The following is a 19848-nucleotide window of genomic DNA, read 5'->3' on the forward strand; positions in this document are numbered from 1 at the left end:
GATGGTTCATGTTAGCCGACCCCAAATCATTTCGGGACTAAAGCTTTGTTATTGTTGTTGTTATATTAAGCTTATATTTTATACGTAAAACCTAAATTAATATTTTTCTATAACCATGGACCTATTTTCTTAACTTACCCTTTTATATTTTAGGGTAAATTTTAAATAAAATCCATGTGGTTTCACTAATTTTCAGATAAAGGATTGTGATTTACTTTTTTTCAAAGTAAGGACTGCGGTTTTCAACTTTAGCAAAATAAGGACTTTTTCGATTGATACTATTAAAATCACCTTTGACGACTTCAAAAATGACATATTTTAAGAAGTACTAATGTTCTAAGCAACTTTAAATCTTCAATTTTTTTATTTTGAGATTATTTAGATGATGTTTGGTAAAGAGAGAGAAAGTTAATGTTTAGAACAATTTTTCAAAAATCGAAAATGTAGTTCCATAGCAAATATGACATTGAACAACTTTAATTCTTGAAAATTTTCATTTTCAAGTCGTTAAAGATGATTTTAATAGCATTAATCCAAAAAGTCCATGTTTTATTAAAAATGCGAAATCTCAATCATCGTTTTGATAAAAAGTAAATCATAGTGCTTTATCTGAAAATTAGTGAAACCATAAGAGTTTTATTTAAAATTTATCCTATATTTTATTCTAACTCTGGTAATTACGAATTGACCCGCCGACGCAGCTCACAATTTCAAATAAAATGTCGGAGATTTGACAAGAATGCCAACCAAATTAAATTAAAATAAAATAAGAAACTCCTAGTAAACTGCGAAGAGCTCTTTAGCTCTGCACAAGTTCCCAAGTGTTTCTCTGTGTTGCTTTCCTCCTTGCTCTTGCTCTTGCTCAAGTGCTCATAAACATCACATAACTCTTTCTTTCTAAAGATTTTAATTTTGTAAAAATTTGATTCACAAAAACGGGAGAAATGGAAAGCAGTGAAGAAGAAGATGACTTCCCATCAATAGAAAGCATTATTCCTCAGTCCAAGGTCGACTCTCTCTATCAGTCCTTCACTGAAAAGGTTTCTTCTTCTTATTATTATTATCTTTCGACCTCTTTCTATCATCCTTGTAGCTCCCAATTTGCTTCAATTTGAACCCAATTTGAGTTGTTCCCTAAAACCCATGGAAATAGTTGCTTTTCCTTTCTGGGTTACTTGCTATAAGCTAAATGAGCTTAAGAATCCAATTACTTTGTGCTTCGTGTTCCATCATCTAATGGGTTTATGGTGCATTACTTTCAAATTTCAATTCAATTAAGTGAGTGTTTGTTTGTTTCACTTGAGATTTATGTTAAAGAGGCATAACAAGTATTAAAACTCAGCTTTGGTGTTGGTGGGCAAGTTTTTCTCTTTGGATCTTGCTACCAACTAACATTGTTTTCTTCTATTTGAGATTCAATTCATTGTATAAGCAGTTTCCCTTTCTGGTTTGCTTCTGTTGGATTGTGCAGAAAAAGTTCATTTAATTGAGTTACATTAGAGGGTAACCCTATGCATTTCAGTTAAATGTTATCTCTAGGCTTTTGGATAAACAAAGTTTATTGATTTGAGAATTTATGCCTGATTAAATGGCTATATGTATTAGGGATTTCTTTGGCTGGTGTTTGCTATTAGGAAGTAAATTGCTTACTTCTCTGGAACTATTTCCCATTAATTGCACACTACTTCTGTATTCTGTGATTTTGAGCTTTATGGTAAAGATAGCTCACATGTTGTCTATTTATTTACTCGTTAACCACGGGATAAAGTATCATAGATTAATATAAGATATACGATTGGACCTTCACTATCAGCTCGAGTTTTTAGTTCAATCCGTTCCATGACATGGTATGAGAGCCTCTAGGACCAAACGGTTGAGGGTTCGAGTCCTGACAACCTCATTAATGTGTGGAATTAAAAACACATGGTTGGATGAGCCTGTGTTGTGGACGCTGCAAGCCCAATAGTCATTTGCGTGTGGGGGCGTGTCAGAGAGAGACTAATATAAGATATACGATTGGACCTTAACTATCAGCTCGAGTTTTTAGTTCAACCGGTTCCATGACATAAAGTAGGTTGTCGCCCGTGCTTGGTGATGTCTGCTAATAAACGTATATTTTCAATGGTTAGAGAGAAAATAGCAAACTTAAAATGTGCATATGTTTTATGGCGTTACAGGCCACAATTATATTTTTCTGATGCTTGATCAACTGTGTTTGATAATTATGATTTAAGTTTATGAAATGCATTAATGCACCATATTCTTAGAGTTATTTGGTTTTTAGCATACCAATGATTTTCAGATGTATACCATTTGATATTATTTATATCTTTAAGTATAATGTCTTCCATGTTATGATAGAAAATTTTCCCTTGAATTTAAAGATTCCCACTGCTGCAGGGAATTAGAAAACTTTGTTGTGAGCTATTGGATTTGAAAGATGCAGTGGAAAATCTATGTGGCAATATGCAAACAAAGTACTTGGCTTTCTTGAGGTAATAAAATAGCGGCAGCTGTTACTTATGGATTTGTCATAATAGATATTGTTGAGGTGCATATCTACTTAAAATCAAGTTGTACTTTATTATAAGTTTTGTTGAGATATACTAAAGATTTGAGCTGTGCATGTGCAAATTATAAAGGGCGGCCCGGTCGCATTACGCGACCCCGCTGAGCGAGGGTCCGGGGAGGGGTCCCACCGCAAATTATATATGTAAAAAAAAGCTGCATATGTTGTTATGTTGGTATTTTCTGCAATTCCTACATCTTTAATTCTGAGAAATGATGGAGTTCTGAAGTGAAATGTTCTTCCAGACGAGACAACTTTCTGTGAAGATTTTAATATTGGATTGATCTTAGAAACCTGATGAATAGCAGGAAAGCATTTCCTTTGAGCCGTAAACTTGCTGTTTTTTTGAGGAACAAGATATGTAAGATGTTTGGGAAATATTTTATCTAGTTTCTGCAGTAATTTTCTTTCCTTCCTCTGATAATTTCATTTCCCTGACCAAAGTTTGTCTGACGTTAGATGTCTGCTTCTGTTATTTTAATTCTCCATCTGGTTAATTTTATATGAATCCAGATATAAATTACTTCATTTTCTTTATTTTAATATTCAGAAACGAGTCTTAAGCCTAGTCCTACATGTGATTTTTGTAGAATGTCCGATGAAGTAGTTGAACTAGAGCATGAGCTGCTTGAGCTGCAAAAGCATATCTCCACACAACGGATTGTTGTGCAGGATTTAATGACTGGGGTGTGCTCTGAGCTGGAGGATTTGAACGGTGCTAATGGAGAAATTGATGAGGCTAACCAAGATGGGCTTGAAAATCTTTTGCCAACTAGTATAGATGATCCAAAGGCAATATTCTTAGAGAATATTGATATTCTTTTGGCAGAACATAAAATAGAAGAAGCGATAGAGGCTCTAGATGCTGAAGAGAGAAACTCCCCACATCTTAAGGGTTCAGGTGATGCTTCATCAATTGAAGATTCATATAGATCAGCATTCTTGAAGAGGAAATCAATGCTTGAAGATCAGCTGATTCAGATCACTGAACAGCCTTCAGTTAGCATTTCGGAATTGAAGAAAACCTTAACCAGTCTAATCAAGCTTGGGAAGGGGCACTTGGCTCATCAATTACTTCTAAAGTCATATGGTTCCCGCCTCCAAAAGAGTATTGAGGTTTTACTTCCTTCATCTTCTGTTTGTCCGAAAACGTTTCCAACCACACTATCTAGGCTTGTGTTTTCGATGATCTCGTTGACCACAAAAGAATCGGGTTCTATATTTGGCGATGATCCTCTGTATACCAATAGGATTGTACAATGGGCAGAGTGGGAAATAGAGTATTTTGCACGGTTGGTGAAGGAGAATGCACCCGCTCCAGAAACAATTGCTGCATTGGGTGCAGCTAGCAATTGTGTTCAGGCTAGTCTTCACTACTGCCTGATGTTGGAACGACAAGGTCTAAAACTTCCAAAATTACTTTTGGTGCTCTTAAGGCCTTACATTGAGGAAGTGTTAGAGATGAATTTTAGACGAGCTAGAAGGGTGTTGCTTGACATGGCAGAAAAGGATGAGAGCTTATTGTCTATGCACTCCAGCTCTCCATTATTGGTGTTTGTGACGCCAACAGACAGCGTGCTTGTTGATAGTGGAATAAGATTCATGGAGATTATTGAAGTAAGTTGGTTTCGTTTTGCTTTGCTTCGATGATTTTACGGCAATTGCTTAAGATAATTCAAATTTGCATTCTCTAATTTGGGACAACATCAGAATTTGCATGAGCCTTTTATTTCGAGAGTAACAGCACGCATCTACCTACATGCATGCAGATGATTATGTTTTTCTAGTAGAATGTCTTTGATTGAAATCATATTGGTTTCTGTTTTATGAGGTTCTGGTAATTGATTTGTAATGTAATTTCGAAATGGAATCATTTTGCAGGATATATTGGCTCAGCTAACTCCTTTGGCCGTTCTTCATTTTGGAGGAAATGTATTAACTAGAATCTCACAGCTGTTTGATAAGTATATGGATGCACTGATTAAATCTCTACCAGGCCCCTCTGATGATGACAATCTTACAGAGCTCAAGGAAATCATACACTTCAGAGCTGAAACGGATTCGGAACAACTTGCACTTTTGGGGATGGCATTTACAATTCTGGATGAATTGTTACCACTTGCTATAGCAAATGTTTGGAGTCTGAAGAATGAAAACCATGAATTAGCAGGTGAAAGTACTGTTACCACTGTAGGTATTACATCAGAAATGAAGGATTGGAAGCGTCATCTTCAGCATTCATTTGACAAGCTAAGAGATCACTTCTGTCGGCAATATGTTTTGAGTTTCATCTATTCAAGAGAAGGAAAAACACGATTAAATGCGCAAATTTATTTAAATGAAGACGGAGATGATTTATTGTGGGATACTCCTCTGCCTTCGTTACCGTTTCAGGTTATTTTTCTTCTCCTTCAGCAACCATTCAGTTGGTTATAATGTGCCTTTGTTTTGCCATCATTCTTCGGGTAATGATGATAGATCATGCATTCATGTTGCAGGCATTATTTGCGAAGTTGCAGCAATTAGCAACTGTTGCTGGGGACGTATTACTTGGGAAAGAGAAGATACAAAAGATATTGCTCGCTAGACTTACCGAGACTGTTGTTATGTGGTTGTCAGATGAACAGGAATTCTGGGGTGTGTTTGAGAATGAATCAATCCCACTTAAGCCTCTTGGGTTGCAGCAGGTAATTAGGTCCAGTAAAATGGTTTCATTGAATGAATGTTCTTTCTTTAAAGTAATTTTATGCCTAGTAAAGGACTTGCCTTCTACTTTTGGGTCATTTTCAGGCAACTTTCTGAGGTAATGTTTAGATGAACACATATTTTAGATTAGAAATCACCAGCTCAAATATTAAGAAAATGTATTTTTTGTATAAGTAAATAAGATATTGGAAAAATGGAGGCTATGGAGTATGTTTGTACATTATGTTGAAGCAACAATATCTTCGATATCCTAGGTGCACTTGAGGAATGACAGTTTTCTTGGTAGCACTATAGCCGGTGTATTAGTAGTATTTGCAGCGAGAGAGATTGTCAATATTAATATGAATTGGGCCTTTAACTATCAACTTAAACTTTTAATTTAATTGGTTCCATGATATGGTATCAGAGCCTCTTTGACAAAGTGATCAAGGGTTCGATTCCTGTCAACCCCATTTGTTGATTTAATTTCATCTATGGGCGGTGTTGTTCATGCTTCAAGCCCAGTTGGCATTCGTGTGCCGGTGTTTGTTAGATATTAATATGAATTGGGCCTTTAACTAAGTTTAAGCTTTTAGTTCAACTGGTTTCATGTCTGGTCTTCCGGCTGAACCAATGACCAGCAAAGGTGTGGAATTGGGCATAGGTTAGGAAGTTGTAATTGTTTTCTAGGTTTTTCAGTGTTTTGTATGTAATGAAGGGGGTGTTTGGTTAGAGAACTATTGTTTGCCTTTTATACATGAAATGTAGCTTTTTCCAAAAGCAGTCAATCCCTGTTTTTCCAACAGCAAACAGCGACAACAAACAACGTGAGATTACATGATTACATCTCAAGTTATCAACATCTGGTGAAATAGGTTGCTAGTAAATTCCAAAACTTCGCCACCAGTTCTCATCTAGGAACAAAGTTAAATTTCCTTTTCAGGTTTAATATAGGGAAATTTGGATGGAGATAGTCATATATAACCATGGGGCTAGAAATTCTCTGTTCTCTGTAGGTTTTTCTATTCCTAGGGAGATATAGTTGAAGCCTTGAAGGCTCATTTTCTGCACATCTCTATTTTGGTTTTGGTAGGGTAAATTGCACCCATGGCTCACATAAAAGTCCTTTAACTTTGCTCTTTACTAACATAAAAGCCCTTAATCTTTGACCACTCCAATGGTAAGTAACCCTCCATTGCTATTCTAACAACTTTAATTCTTGAACTTTTGGTTTTGAGGTCATTTAGGCATTGTTTGGTTAAGAGAGAGAAAGTGTGTTTAGAGAGAAAAAAACTCCAAAATGGAGATTTTAGAAAATAGGAATTGTGGTTCTATGAAAAATATGGTTCTAAACAACTTTAACTTTTGGCTTGTCCATTTTGAGGTCGTCAACAGTCATTTTGAGGTTGTGTACTTTCACAAGGACTTTTAGTTCTATGTTAGTAAAGGGTGATGTTCAGGGACTTATATGTCCAGTTTTAAATTTCAGGGGCTATAAAGAAAGTAAGGCGAAAGTTAGATGTAATTTACCCTTTTGGTTTTTGTAGATATACTATATTGAGGGATTAAAATTCACATTCCCTTTATTCTATGCAAAGCACGCACTTCATACTGATCTTCTAAATGAATAAAGAAACCAATTTAAACTTAAAATAAGGGGAAGATAATATCAACACGTTGAGAATTATTGTAATTATTTGTAAAAGATCTCGAAATACTGATATTACGGGCTACATTTTTACAGTAATTTCGATTTAAATAGTGTGAAACTGATGTTTATCTACATATAAAGAATAACAAATTGATTCAAATGTTGAAGATACTTGTTGATACCAAATATTTCTATCTATTTTTAAATTTTATGAAGCTCCTTTTGTGATGTCGGGACGTAATTTGTACACGTGTATAATTGGACTAGATGAATCCATCAGTAAACTATTTATATCTGGGAAAGTTAAATTCAATAATGTGTGTTGAAAGTTGCTTTGGCTCTTCATTTAGTGCTGCTGACAGATCATATGCCTTTGGTTTTCACAGTTGATTCTTGATATGCATTTCACTGTTGAAATTGCACGTTTTGCGGGCTACCCATCTCGACATGTGCACCAGATTGCATCAGCAATAATAGCTCGAGCAATCAGGACCTTCTCAGCGAGAGGCATAGACCCGCAAAGGTAAGTAACATCATGTTCATTTTCTGCTAAGCCTTTCCATTCTCGCTTCTCGCAACTAAGTTCATGCATTTTCCCTTTTTCAGCACACTCCCTGAAGACGAATGGTTCGTTGAAACAGCAAAATCGGCCATCAACAAACTTCTTTTAGGAACATCAGGGTCTGAGACATCTGAGATTGATGAGGATCACATTATTTTGGATGGGAAGATTGATTTGGATTCGGATTCGGATTCAGAGAACAGTGTTTCGTCCCTGTCAACAGAAGAATCCTATGAATCTTTTGTTTCTGCTAGCATGGGTGAATTGGATAGCCCAGTATACTTGACAGATCCTGAGGGTTAAAAAAACATTTTGAGCTTAAGTTGAGCCAGATCTAGTTCATATCAGACCTTTGATGTCAAAATTCTTTTAAAATGGTGTATAGTAATTGCTAATCAGTAGCAGATAAATAGGAACTGTATGATGTAGTTGCTAGTGTTGTAGGGGGTTGTTGTTTTTCATAGAATTTTATTGGTAGAAGAGAGGAATGATATTTTAGACTATAGAGAAAATATATATATTCTAGTATTCAGCCATGTCATTTGTTTCACTTCAGTATTGTTCTTAGCCGTTGGGTCTAAATTTGCACCAATCGCCTAAAATACAAAATCGTTAAAAATAAGCAAGATCAAATCAGGGTGAGATACAGGTGATACGATAGGGGTATTAGCAATATTTGACTTAGTCCTTGCAGTTTCTGTTATTTAGTTCATGTCCTATTTTCTAGGGATCTCTAGCAACTTATTTTATTTGATTCTGTTAGCACGTAGCCAGTTTGCAAGCCACTAATTAGGAGTGGTCAGTTATCTTTGTAAGCTATTTAATAGCATTTCCAATTCAATGAAAGATAAACCAGTTGCCAGAATCTTTAATTGTTAACATCTGGTATCAGAGCAGAGAGACTTCATAGAGAGATTGAGTGTTGGAAAAAAAAAATAGAGAGTGCTTCCGAGAGAAACACAAGAGAGTCGACATGGGATCTGAGGAGAAGAATGGTGGTTTCTCAACACCTTCAATTCCCAAATTTGATGGGGATTATGATCACTGGAGTATGGTCATGGAAAACCTCCTTCGATCAAAAGAGTATTGGACCGTGGTGGAGACAGGCTATACTCTGCCCAGAGATGGTGTTGTTCTGACAGATGCCCAGAAGAAGGTCATAGACGAGATGAAACTCAAGGATCTGAAGGCAAAGAATTATTTGTTTCAATCTCTGGACAAATCAATTCTGAAAACCATAACGAAGAAGGAGACGTCCAAGCAGTTATGGGATTCGATGAAGATGAAATATCAGGGGAATGCTCGAGTTCAGCGCGCTCAACTCAATCGGCTTCGAAGGGAGTTTGAGGTCTTGGCCATGAAACAAGGTGAATCAATCAATGATTACTTTGGCAGGGTGATGGTCATCGCTAATGACATGCGAAATTGCGGAGAAGACATGGATGATGTCAAAATTGTAGAGAAAATCATGCGGACATTGACGGAGAAATGGAACTATATTGTGTGTTCCATTGAGGAAGCTAAGGATGTTGATGAACTTTCTGTAGACGCCCTACAAAGTTCTCTCTTGGTCCATGAACAGAAGTTCAAGAAAGAACCTAATGAGGAGCAAGCACTAGCAGTATCTTACAGTGAAGGCGGCAGCAATTGAAGGAGAGGGAGAAATGCCTTCAGAGGAGGAAGAGGACGTGGTCGGGGGCGTCAGAATTTCAATAAGGCAACCATTGAATGCTACAGGTGTCATCAATTGGGCAACTTTCAGTATGAGTGTTCTAATTTGGGGAAGCAAGTTAACTATGTTGAGTTGAATGAAGATGAAGAGATGCTTCTTATGGCATATATTGAAGCTGCTGAAGCAAAAATACAGGATGTGTAGTTCTTAGACAGTGGGTGTAGCAACCATATGTGCGGAGACGCCTCTTTATTTTGTGCCATAGAGGAAGGGTTCAAACGAGATGTCAGCCTGGGAAATCACATGAAGATGAAGGTAGTTGGCAAGGGCAGTGTGAGACTAAATTTTGAAAGAGCAAGCCATGTTATTCAAAATGTATTCTATGTCCCTGAGCTGCGAAAGAATTTGCTCAGTATTGGACAACTTCAAGAAAAAGGCTTGGCATTTCTGATCAAGAATAATGAATGTCGCATCTATCATCCTTCTAAAGGCCTCATTTTTGAGAGTAAGATGACGGCTAACAGGATGTTCATTTTAATCTCAAACAGCAATGCGACAAAGGAACAATGTTTTCAAACCGATGCCCAAGAAGCTACACATATCTGGCACTGCAGATTTGGACACTTAAGCTACACCGGCCTTCAAACATTACAGAGCAACAACATGGTAAGAGGCTTACCAAATCTTGGAGAGAGCATAGCTGTGTGCACTGAATGTTTAAAGGGCAAGCAACATAGGGAAATCATACCAAAGAAAGCTATGTGGAGAGCAGCCGAGCCTTTGGAACTCATACATGCAGACATATGTGGTCCCATCTCTCCAATGTCTCACGGTCAAAAGAGAGAAAATGGCATAAAAAGGCATCTCAACACAGCTTACACGCCTCAGCAAAACGGAGTTGCAGAGAGGAAAAACAGAACCGTTATGAACATAGCAAGAAGTCTTCTTATTCAGAAGGAGGTGCCAAGGAATTTCTGGCCTAAGGCAGTGAACTAGGCGTTCTATGTGCTCAACAGGTGCCCTACTTCAGCAGTGCAAGGCGTCACACCAGAAGAAGCTTGGTCTAGAGTGAAACCCTCAGTTGAGCATTTCAGGGTATTTGGGTGCATTGCCCATGTTCATATCCCAAATGCTTGGCAAACTAAACTGGATAGTAAGAGCACAACATGTGTCTTACTTGGAGTCAGTACAGAGTCTAAGGGATATAGACTATATGATCCCATTAGAAAGAAAATTACAGTGAGCAGGGACATGATTTTTGAAGAAGACAAGAAATGGGATTGGAACAAGAGCCATTCCGAATTAGTTAAGTTGCAGCTTGAATGGGAAGATGAGCAATCTGTTGGAGATGAAGTGTCTGCACTAGAGCCTGAGATTGAGGAAGCTGCAACTCCAAGAGCTGAGATTGAGGAAGCTGCAGTTGAGAATTCAACAAGTGTTGTTGCTGGAAATTCTGTAAGCCTAGTAGCTGCAATTGAAAGTGCTGAAAATACTGAGAATATGAGTCAAGGTCACACCAGGAGAGCTCCAACATGGATGAAGGATTATGTTGTCAACTCCACTTGCGTCAGTCAAGATGATTTAGTTAATTCTACCCCGCTTGCTAGCTCTGATCCTTTGACATTCGAGGAAGCTGTGCAGAATGCCAACTGGAAAAGGGCTATGGATGATGAGATCAATTCAATTGAGAAGAATGGCATTTGGACTTTGGTTGATTTACCAAAAGGAAGCTGCAAGTATAAGAGTCAAATGGGTCTATAAGACAAAGCTAAATCAACATGGCAAGGTTGACAAGTACAAGGCTCGTTTAGTGGCAAAGGGATATGCTCATCAATATGGAGTTGACTATGAAGAGGTGTATGCACCAGTGGCACGTATGGACACGATTCGAATGATCCTAGCTCTTGTTGCTCAAAGAAGCAGGGGCATATTTCAACTAGATGTGAAGTTAGCCTTCTTGCAAGGAGAACTCATAGAGGAGGTATATGTTGACCAGCCAAAGGGCTATGAAAGGAAGCATGAGGAGGCTAAAGTTTACAAGCTCAAGAAAGCCTTGTACGGGCTTAAACAGGCACCAAGAGCTTGGTTCAGCAGAATTGAGTCTTACTTCAAAACCATGGGCTTTGACAAAGAAGCAAGCGAGCAAACTCTGTTTACTAAGGTTAATCAACAAGGTAAACACCTGATCGTCAGCTTATATGTAGATGATTTGATTTATACAGGCGATGATGAGACTATGTTGAAAGAATTCAAGCAATCAATGATGCAAGAGTTTGAAATGTCTTACTTGGGAAAAATGAAATATTTTCTCGGAATAGAAGTTGAGCAGCTTGATTATGGAATCTTCATCAGCCAAAAGAAGTATGCAAAAGAAGTCTTGCAGAAGTTTGGAATGTCAGAAAGCAACTCAGTTCTGAATCCAATCATTCCTGGAAGTAAGATCCACAAAGATGATGAAGGAATAAAGGTAAATAGCTCAATGTATAAACAACTTGTTGGAAGTATGATGTACTTAACCACCACTCGACCAGATATGATGTATGTTGTGAGTATGATCAGTAGATATATGGCTGCTCCAATTGAGTTACACATGATGGCAACAAAAAGAATACTAAGGTATTTGCAAGGAACTGTGAGCTATGGCATCTTCTATAAACTTGCAGGAAATCGAGAGCTAGTTGGCTATACAGATAGTGACTATGTTGGGTGCATAGAGGACAGGAAAAGTACATCAGGCTATGCATTTCTTCTTAGCAGTGCAGCTGTAGCATGGTAATCTCGGAAGCAGCCCATAGTCACTCTTAGCACCATAGAAGCAGAATTTGTGGCTGTAGCTTCTTGTGCTTGTCAAATGGTCTGGATGAAGATAGTGTTGACAAAACTAGGCTATGATGGAAGCACAGGTCCAACCATGTTCTGTGATAATAGCTCTACCATCAAGCTCTCCAAAAATCTTGTCTTACATGGTAAGAGCAAGCACATAGATGTGCGTTTTCACTTCCTGTGTGATCTAGTGAATGAGGGAGCAGTCCAGTTAAAGTTCTGTGGTACTAAGCAACAGGTAGCTGACATATTAACCAAACCACTCAAGCTTGAAGTGTTCCAAGAGCTCAGAAAGAAACTCGGTGTGTGTGATGTCTCAGAGATAAACTAGACTATCTAGTTTAGGAGAGGAATTATTAGCAATATTTGACTTAGTCCTTGCAGTTTCAGTTATTTAGTTCGTGTCCTATTTTCTAGGGATCTCTAGAAACTTATTTTATTTGATTCTGTTAGCACATAGCCAGTTTGCAAGCCACTAATTAGGAGTGGTCAGTTATCTTTGTAAGCTATTTAATAGCATTTCCAATTCAATGAAAGATAAGTCAGTTGCCATAATCTCTAATTGTTAACAAGGGGTTCCCCAACAAGGGAAGGACCCTGTTCGAGTGAAAGGTAGAAGGGGGAAGGAAGACCTTTTCTATTCAGCCACTCTCTCCGCCTCTTCACCACGAGGCCTTGGTAATTTCCGCAATTATCAATCACTTCCTAGTCCACGGGATCATGATAGGCATATGTAGCTCGATAAACTTTCTAGCTGCACAAACACTGGACCAGGTCAAAACTGAGGCGAGCAGTCAAAACTGAGTTCTTAATAGCAACCATAACATCGAATTACAATGCCATTATCGATAGAGTTACACTCGCCGAAGTTAATGCAGCCATTAACAAACGGAAACTCACTATGTCTACCCCTTATGATGATGGCATCATTATAATGGTCGGAGATAGAAAATAAGCTCAAAAGATGCATTGGGCGTCTCTAGCCCCAAAGTAGACTTTAGTAATCGAGATATCATATTCCTGACCTTGTTGATATCATTTTCTAAGAACTTTGACTTCTGGGGTTTCGAACTTACATGGTTAGACCTCAGATCATGGCTAGGTTAAAAGAAATGTTTGAAGATAGAGACAATAAGTCTATAACCCTTCTTGTGGTAGAACTAGTAAAAAGTTACCATGTGACCACCGACGTAATCTGACTAGGAGGAAACTTTAAGTCTAATAAAACCTCCTGAAAAAAGGAGACAAAGAACTCGAAGACTTTAAATAAGGTGTTCCTCATACAAAATAAAAGCATTAGTGGGAATTAGGCTATTAGCTCGCACATTCGGACCAAGGGCTTCCAATTCATAAGCACCCCAACCCTATATATAATGACGATCATGGAAACATCCCCAGGAGTTAGTAACCTCGCCACATTGCCCACATTATACATCTAAATATTCAATTTGGGGCATGTTTAGTGTTCAAAATGGCTCCCCTTTCAGTCCAACTATGCACATCCATTAGCCACAATCGATTCCTAACCTCTTTGTACAACTTATAGAGCGTGACATCGGCCTTGCCAAAATCAAGATGGCTAAGAAACTCTTTGGATAAGTGATCCATTATGGGAAAGAATGTGCATTTGTAACTATCTACGACCTCAAGTTTCTCAGGCTTTTCCATAGAATGACCCTTATTGTCCTCACCAGAATTACTAGTCCAAGAAATATTAAAATCCGAAGAAAGTTCAAGCATCTCCAACTAAAAAAACCCTAAATATGGCTTTGCATTCGACAAATAGATAGTAGAAAACAAAAACAAGAAATGCATAAAGAAAATAATGCAAATAAGAAACTGACATGTTTTATATCCTCGACAAATGGTTTGTTAAGGAAATCCTCTATGTACCGAATTCTTTGAGTCACTTATGAAGGCGAAAGAGTTTCTTCTCACTTAGTTCAGCGCTATATACCCTTTTGCCGATCTCTAAAATATAACCATCCATCACCCAGTAAACGACGGTTATCCATTGGGTAACATGCATCAAGTGATGGACATACAATTTTTCATCTCACATGTAATGATTCGAAATGCATCAATAAGGGGACATCTATTATGAATCTTCTAAATTAAAGACCCAAACCCAAATAGGGTTCATTTCTTCATGATCTAAATTAAATGAGACTCTTAAGAGGGTTCATTTCTTCATAGATCTAGAAATTCATCTCTCCTTACAGCTACCGCCTTACCCAAGGGCATCAAGATAATTTGGCCCATTAAAGCCCCTTATAAAAATGCATTGTACGGGACATGAAAAACTCATAAATACTAAGCGGGAAAACTGAAAAGTATGATAATGTGAAGCGGGAAAACTGAGAAAAAAAAGGGAGTAGAGAAAATAGAGCCCAGAGATTAGGGTTTGTTAGATTCGAATTTGATTTGTTGAAAAGAGAAGATGATGGAAGAAGAAGCGGGTTTGGAATCAGGAACAATCGGAATCATAAATTTTCGCAATCAAGAATCAGAGCAACTTCCGATTCTAACTGATCAGCTCCATCGTCTTCCTTGCTGTATCAAATTCGATGGCCCTAGTGCTGTTTCTCAATATTTCAAACCCAAACCTACTGGTATAGTATTCACACTCTTCTCTTATTCTCTCCTCTCGTTTTCAGAAGAAATTAATTTGCTAAATTTGTGCAGGGATGGAAGCCCGAGGATTGAGAGTAGAGGAATCTTATTTCAGGGGAAGGAAACTACTTGGTGCTACTCTTCCTCTTCCACCTGGTTATTCTGGTATGCAAAAATGGTTGTTCTCATTTTGTTGGTTTTGACATATTTCATAACTGCTTTTTCTTTTAGTTCTTATTAATAATGTTATCATGTTTTTGTAATTGATTATTCTCATTGGAGCCTGATTCCCAATTCCTCAAACTTTCCTAGGTTATAGTTTGAAACAAAATTGGCTTAGACACTTTTTGGACTTGCAGACGCTCATATTATATTGTATTTTTTTTTTCGTATTTTTGGAATTGGAAGACTTAATTTCTTAGAAATTGGGCTAAGTAGTTGGCAATTTGTCATTTACTTACAGAATTTTGAAGATTTGATTTCTCGGAAAAGGAGCTAAACTGGTGATAAATCTGAAATGGCTGTCAATTTGCACGTTGATTTTAGATTTATAGAATTTTGTAGATATGGTTTCTCATAAATTGAGTTAAACTGGCTATGTTCAGCCAGATACACACGATGAAATGAAAGCAGAAACTTTATATGGAAGCACAATATATGATCAGCAGTAAATAGAGTAATCTCTACACAAACAGAAGATGAGCATGATTATATTTATCTGTTACCTTATCCTAATAGTGCAGTTCATCTTTTCTTGTTACTTTCAGGCTTTGTCCTTGGGAAGAAAAATGTTCAAAAACGAAAAGCTACTGACTTGTGTGAACAGAACTCTTCTAACCGTTGGGAAGTAAATGCCAAATTTGAGAATATAACATATTGGAATAATGAGAGTCTACCTTCACAAGACGACACCTTTTTTCGTTCCTTTCATTGGTTATCTGTTGCAGAAGCAGTAAGTATTCTCCTATCCTTGTTCACTGGTGACTATTGAGTATTTTGATAATGGTACATAATAAATACTTGTATTTTTGTCTTCAATATAATTATGCACATATATATAATATGCATTCGAAACTTGACTATATGTTTTGGCTTGTGGGAGTTGGTTTCTGTGAACCTCAAAGAGAATGCTTTTCTTCTTTCAGCTGAAGGATGGTCTATTGTATGATTATATCCAATCATATGTGTTATTGAGATAATTTTGTGTGTTGGAGAACTTCAATTCTGATAATATTGTGAACAAAATTAATACTAACCCAACATATCAGACATTTCCAATTCTTTCATAAACTACTTTTCTGTCAATAGCTTTGGTAAATAATATCATCTTGCGACAAAAATACCAAAAAAGGCCACACAAAGTCTAAATGTTCTATTGGTGCAGCAGTAAGACTGAAAACAGAGGAAGACAATTCATATATTGCACTAATTAGGTTGGTATTAAAGCTTTTCTTAGTAGAGTATACCTCTAACTATGCACTCCTACTTAGGGACAGTTTTGTTCAAAAGAACATATTTATATTTTAGTTGTTGCCTAATATATTGTTGTAACTCAGTCAATGAAAAAATGCAATTCTTGTTTACACAAGATTCGACGGGTTAACTTAGAAGAGTAGTGTGACAATGTCAAAAATTATGATATCAAATAATTTCATTCATATAGAAATGGCTCTGTGAGGTAACTTTTCCTGATGTTATGATGGGCACTAGAATGTTTTCATTGGTCTATTCTTTAGAACTGCTAGAAATATGCAGATAGTTTTGTGTTGGAAGATTTAATGTCAGGCAGTTCGTGTATACTTAGTTCTATATGTAATCTTTGCTGAAATAAGTTACTGTTGCAGTTAGCTCATACAGTTTAAAAATGGATTTAGGGAAATTGTTTTAGTAATCTATTTATAGTAACTATTAGCCCGCGCTGCAGTTATAGATAATCTATTACTTAATTTGAATCTTATAGCATCTTAAGTTATTAATGGATGCTACTTTTATAAGTTTTGGTTCCTTTTGTTTTTCTCTTCTTATGTGAGAACTCCATATATTTTTTACTGCAGCTACATAAACCAGTAACAGCGGAAGATTTGGCTTCTGCATCTATCAATTTAGAAAAAAAGGTAACGAAATGTTTAGATGTTTTGAATTTTGTTATGTGGTGGCGCTTCAATTTTTTAATTCAACTTATTTCAGTTTGCCTTTTCTTTTACAATGTGGTAATGTAAAATTGAAATATCAATTCTAATGGAATTAAAGCATCAAATTCAAATGTCTTCTGATACCTGGAAACAAGTATATGCTTACATTTTTAAGAGCGCACAAAATTTCTGATAGTACAGTAGACTATCTTCTGAGCTATGTTTTAATCATTTCGAAGGGTTGTAAACTGGTGTTTAGTGCAAGAGTTGGCAGTACCTTATCTCATGATTGATAGACAAATTGATCAAGTTTTCAAGCATTACATTACAGACAGACGCGATTCTCCCAAAAACTCGGACTTGTCCCATTTCATTAGTTTGTTCTTTATTGTCCCACAATTATGTCTGTAAATTGCATCTCATTCTACCTATTAACCACTTAGATCAGTGTTTCAATATAGATGGAATATGCATCTTCACATTTTTTATAAATATTGATGAGTTCGTTTTCTTCTTTACAAGAAACAGGCGACTTAGAGACGGAATTTTCAAATGCAAAAGAAAAAGAAAAAAAATAATAGAAAGTGAGAAAAGGGATGAACAGAGGGATGAGGCCGGAGCTTTAAATTGCCGGAGAAAGAGGAAGGAAAAAAAAAAGAGAACAAAAGAAAGTGAAAGAGGAGAGAAGACAGGATGCAGATAAATCTTCAAGAAGACAGATGACCTACGAATGAGAGAGATAGATACTGTACATCTGTATGTACTCAGACGATAACTCAATTGACAGTCACAAATTTTGGGTTGAAAATACTTTAAAGACAAAATTTTGGTCTCTAATATTCGGTGTCCAATTTTCCCACCGAAAATAGTATTTAGAGATAATCAGTGGCAAAATAAATCGGTCTTTTTTTTTTTTTTTTTATAGAAATCGGTCTATTTACTTGTAGTGTTCGTTTCTTGATCTTCAAGATTCACTTCCTTGATTTTCTTTATTTATTATCTAATATAGGATTGTTTTGATTCATAGATTTGGAATTAGAATGGGATTATTCATTCCCATTCATATTTGTTGGTTATAAAGAAGAGAAACAATCAGCGTAAATGATTCCGTTCACCAGTTTTATGTAGCCTGTAGTAAATTGTATTGTTGTATTTGAAATAATTGGTAAATTTTCAATGATTTCTTACACTTTTTTATTGCAATGATTTCGTGTGCTGATTATTATCCAATGATATCTTACACACTTCTTTTATTGCTATAAATTTTCATATGATAATGAACTAATTGGTAAGAAATTGAGTCAAATAAGAAAAATAAAAGAGTCCCTTTAATCCGTATAACTTTAGGGATGTCAAAACATGTTATCGTGTTTGGTGAATTTTGTCTCTACAAATTGTATTGTTGTGTTTGAAATTGAAAGCCTTAATAATTTCCATTCGAATTGTGCATAACTTCAGCAACTCGAATAAGAGAAGATTGATAATTATAAAGTCTATCCATATTTAGCTTAATCCAAGGCATAAAATAAGATGCTTTGTCTTGTAGGATTTAATGAAAGCAATTTGATCTCCTATGCAAGTGTCAAATTTGAAATAATCACTTTGCACTTTTGGCCTTGAGCAATTGAACCTTGTTGATCAGTGAAAAACCATGAATCTGTAATATAGAAAACAGAATAAGCAGTCTCCGATTGAAGACATGATTCCAATAGTGAAGACATGATTTCTGTGTGAAATGCCTAATATTAGGTAAGAAATAAAGAATTGGATAAGCAGTAGTTGCCAAAAAGCCATTCAAAAATCAACCTTAACCACATGCTTTCCAAATCCAGAAAAAACACATAAATTTAACTAAACAAAATGACTAACTAAAGGAGAAGAGAACCGACGATTCTAAGAAATAAATAAGCTCTAGTGGTCTCACTCTCAGAAATCTAATAGCTCCGGCATCAACTGCAGGGAGCGGAATAAGAGCTCTTTGAGAAAGACCGATCACTGAAGAAGAATTGCTCAACATAACCGGTTTTCTGATGCATCACCTTCCACTATCGTGTCAATCCAAAAATAACAATTACCTGCTAAGCTAAACCCAAACACTAAAGTTATTCCAGTTTAGTTGTTAGTTTCTAAAAAACCAGGACTTTCCTCTCATCCCTTTCAATGGTTTCTTCTATCCCAAGAGCAAAATCAGTAGGTCCTCCATCTGTATATTGTTATCAATAAATCTAAATTCAAATAACCCTTTCTCGCTTTGACCTCAAACCCCTGAAATATTAAAGAAAAACTGTAACTAACTACTAACTTAGATTCATCCCATCAATTTCAGTAAACAAACTATTCAAGACATGTGCACAAATTAATGCACAGACAGACACTAGAGTTCAGATTCTTGGAATTAAGAATAGTAAACAAGGAATATGTAGCTGTAGAAAAAGCTAGAATTTGAAATCACATGAACAATAAAAAGGGTGTAACTTAATCCTCTACACCACTTTTCACCTAAATTATCAGCAAACAAAAACACTTTGCAAATTTGAATCAAATCATTCTAATACTGCAAGCTTGTATTGTATGGCAAGTGAAAGACAACAAAATTCCATACCTTGGATAGCAACTTATTCTTGTTACATTAAATTTGAAGATTTCAATTCTTCCAAAACACAAAACACTAGCTTATGGCATAATTTACAAGCACCAATAATTTACAACAGAAAAGGAAAAAATCATTAGTAAGAGGTATGAGTTATTACATATGAAACTTTCAGCTGTTTTTTCCCCCTAAATACCCATCACGATAAATTTACACTCATTTCACAATGACGTTGTTTTCTCTTAACAGATCTATTGTGGTGCTGTCTTCAGAGAAGCCCTTGTCATGCATTTCAAGAATGAGTTCTAATGCGCTTGACCGATCCTTGTGCCGAAGAAATCCATGGATAATCGTATTATAAGAGCAACTATCTGGTGAGATGTCATTTTCTTCCATGCTTCTAAAGACTTTGTATGCTTTATCCAAAAACCCTACTCTGCTTAGTCCACCGATAATTATATTAAATGTGTAGATATTGGGTTGCAATCCATCAACAAAAAGCCTTGAAATCAAGTCTACTGCATCTTTGAACCTTCCATCTTTGAAGGAGC

At 36.4% G+C, this 19848-nt stretch overlaps 2 protein-coding genes across 2 annotated transcripts; both read left to right on the forward strand.

Moving 5' to 3' along the window:
- The first annotated feature begins 762 nt into the window (after nt 1-762).
- Nucleotides 763-8015, forward strand: LOC136206371 (exocyst complex component EXO84C). Its single transcript, XM_065997396.1, has 7 exons — nt 763-1040; nt 2401-2495; nt 3160-4186; nt 4451-4963; nt 5068-5256; nt 7292-7428; nt 7512-8015. The coding sequence occupies exons 1-7, from the start codon at nt 945-947 to the stop codon at nt 7768-7770; spliced, it is 2316 nt and encodes a 771-aa protein (XP_065853468.1). The 5' UTR covers nt 763-944; the 3' UTR covers nt 7771-8015.
- A 6224-nt stretch (nt 8016-14239) lies between these two features.
- On the forward strand, nt 14240-17731 carry LOC136205420 (uncharacterized). Its single transcript, XM_065996010.1, has 5 exons — nt 14240-14574; nt 14648-14740; nt 15343-15527; nt 16630-16689; nt 17236-17731. Exons 1-5 carry the CDS (start codon nt 14403-14405, stop codon nt 17242-17244), a joined length of 519 nt encoding a protein of 172 aa, XP_065852082.1. The 5' UTR covers nt 14240-14402; the 3' UTR covers nt 17245-17731.
- The last annotated feature ends 2117 nt before the right edge of the window (nt 17732-19848 follow it).

This window comes from Euphorbia lathyris, chromosome 9, assembly GCF_963576675.1.
Source record: "Euphorbia lathyris chromosome 9, ddEupLath1.1, whole genome shotgun sequence".
NCBI lineage: Eukaryota > Viridiplantae > Streptophyta > Magnoliopsida > Malpighiales > Euphorbiaceae > Euphorbia > Euphorbia lathyris.

Excerpts from the sequence above, each read along its gene's own strand:
- LOC136206371 (XM_065997396.1), top strand. The coding sequence starts at position 945 with ATGGAAAGCAGTGAAGAAGAAGATGACTTCCCATCAATAGAAAGCATT. Across the intron at positions 1,041-2,400 it reads ATCAGTCCTTCACTGAAAAG|GGAATTAGAAAACTTTGTTG; the intron begins GTTTCTTCTTCT and ends CCACTGCTGCAG. Across the intron at positions 5,257-7,291 it reads AGCCTCTTGGGTTGCAGCAG|TTGATTCTTGATATGCATTT; the intron begins GTAATTAGGTCC and ends TGGTTTTCACAG.
- LOC136205420 (XM_065996010.1), top strand. The coding sequence starts at position 14,403 with ATGATGGAAGAAGAAGCGGGTTTGGAATCAGGAACAATCGGAATCATA. Across the intron at positions 14,741-15,342 it reads TCTTCCACCTGGTTATTCTG|GCTTTGTCCTTGGGAAGAAA; the intron begins GTATGCAAAAAT and ends TGTTACTTTCAG. Across the intron at positions 15,528-16,629 it reads GGTTATCTGTTGCAGAAGCA|CTACATAAACCAGTAACAGC; the intron begins GTAAGTATTCTC and ends TTTTTACTGCAG.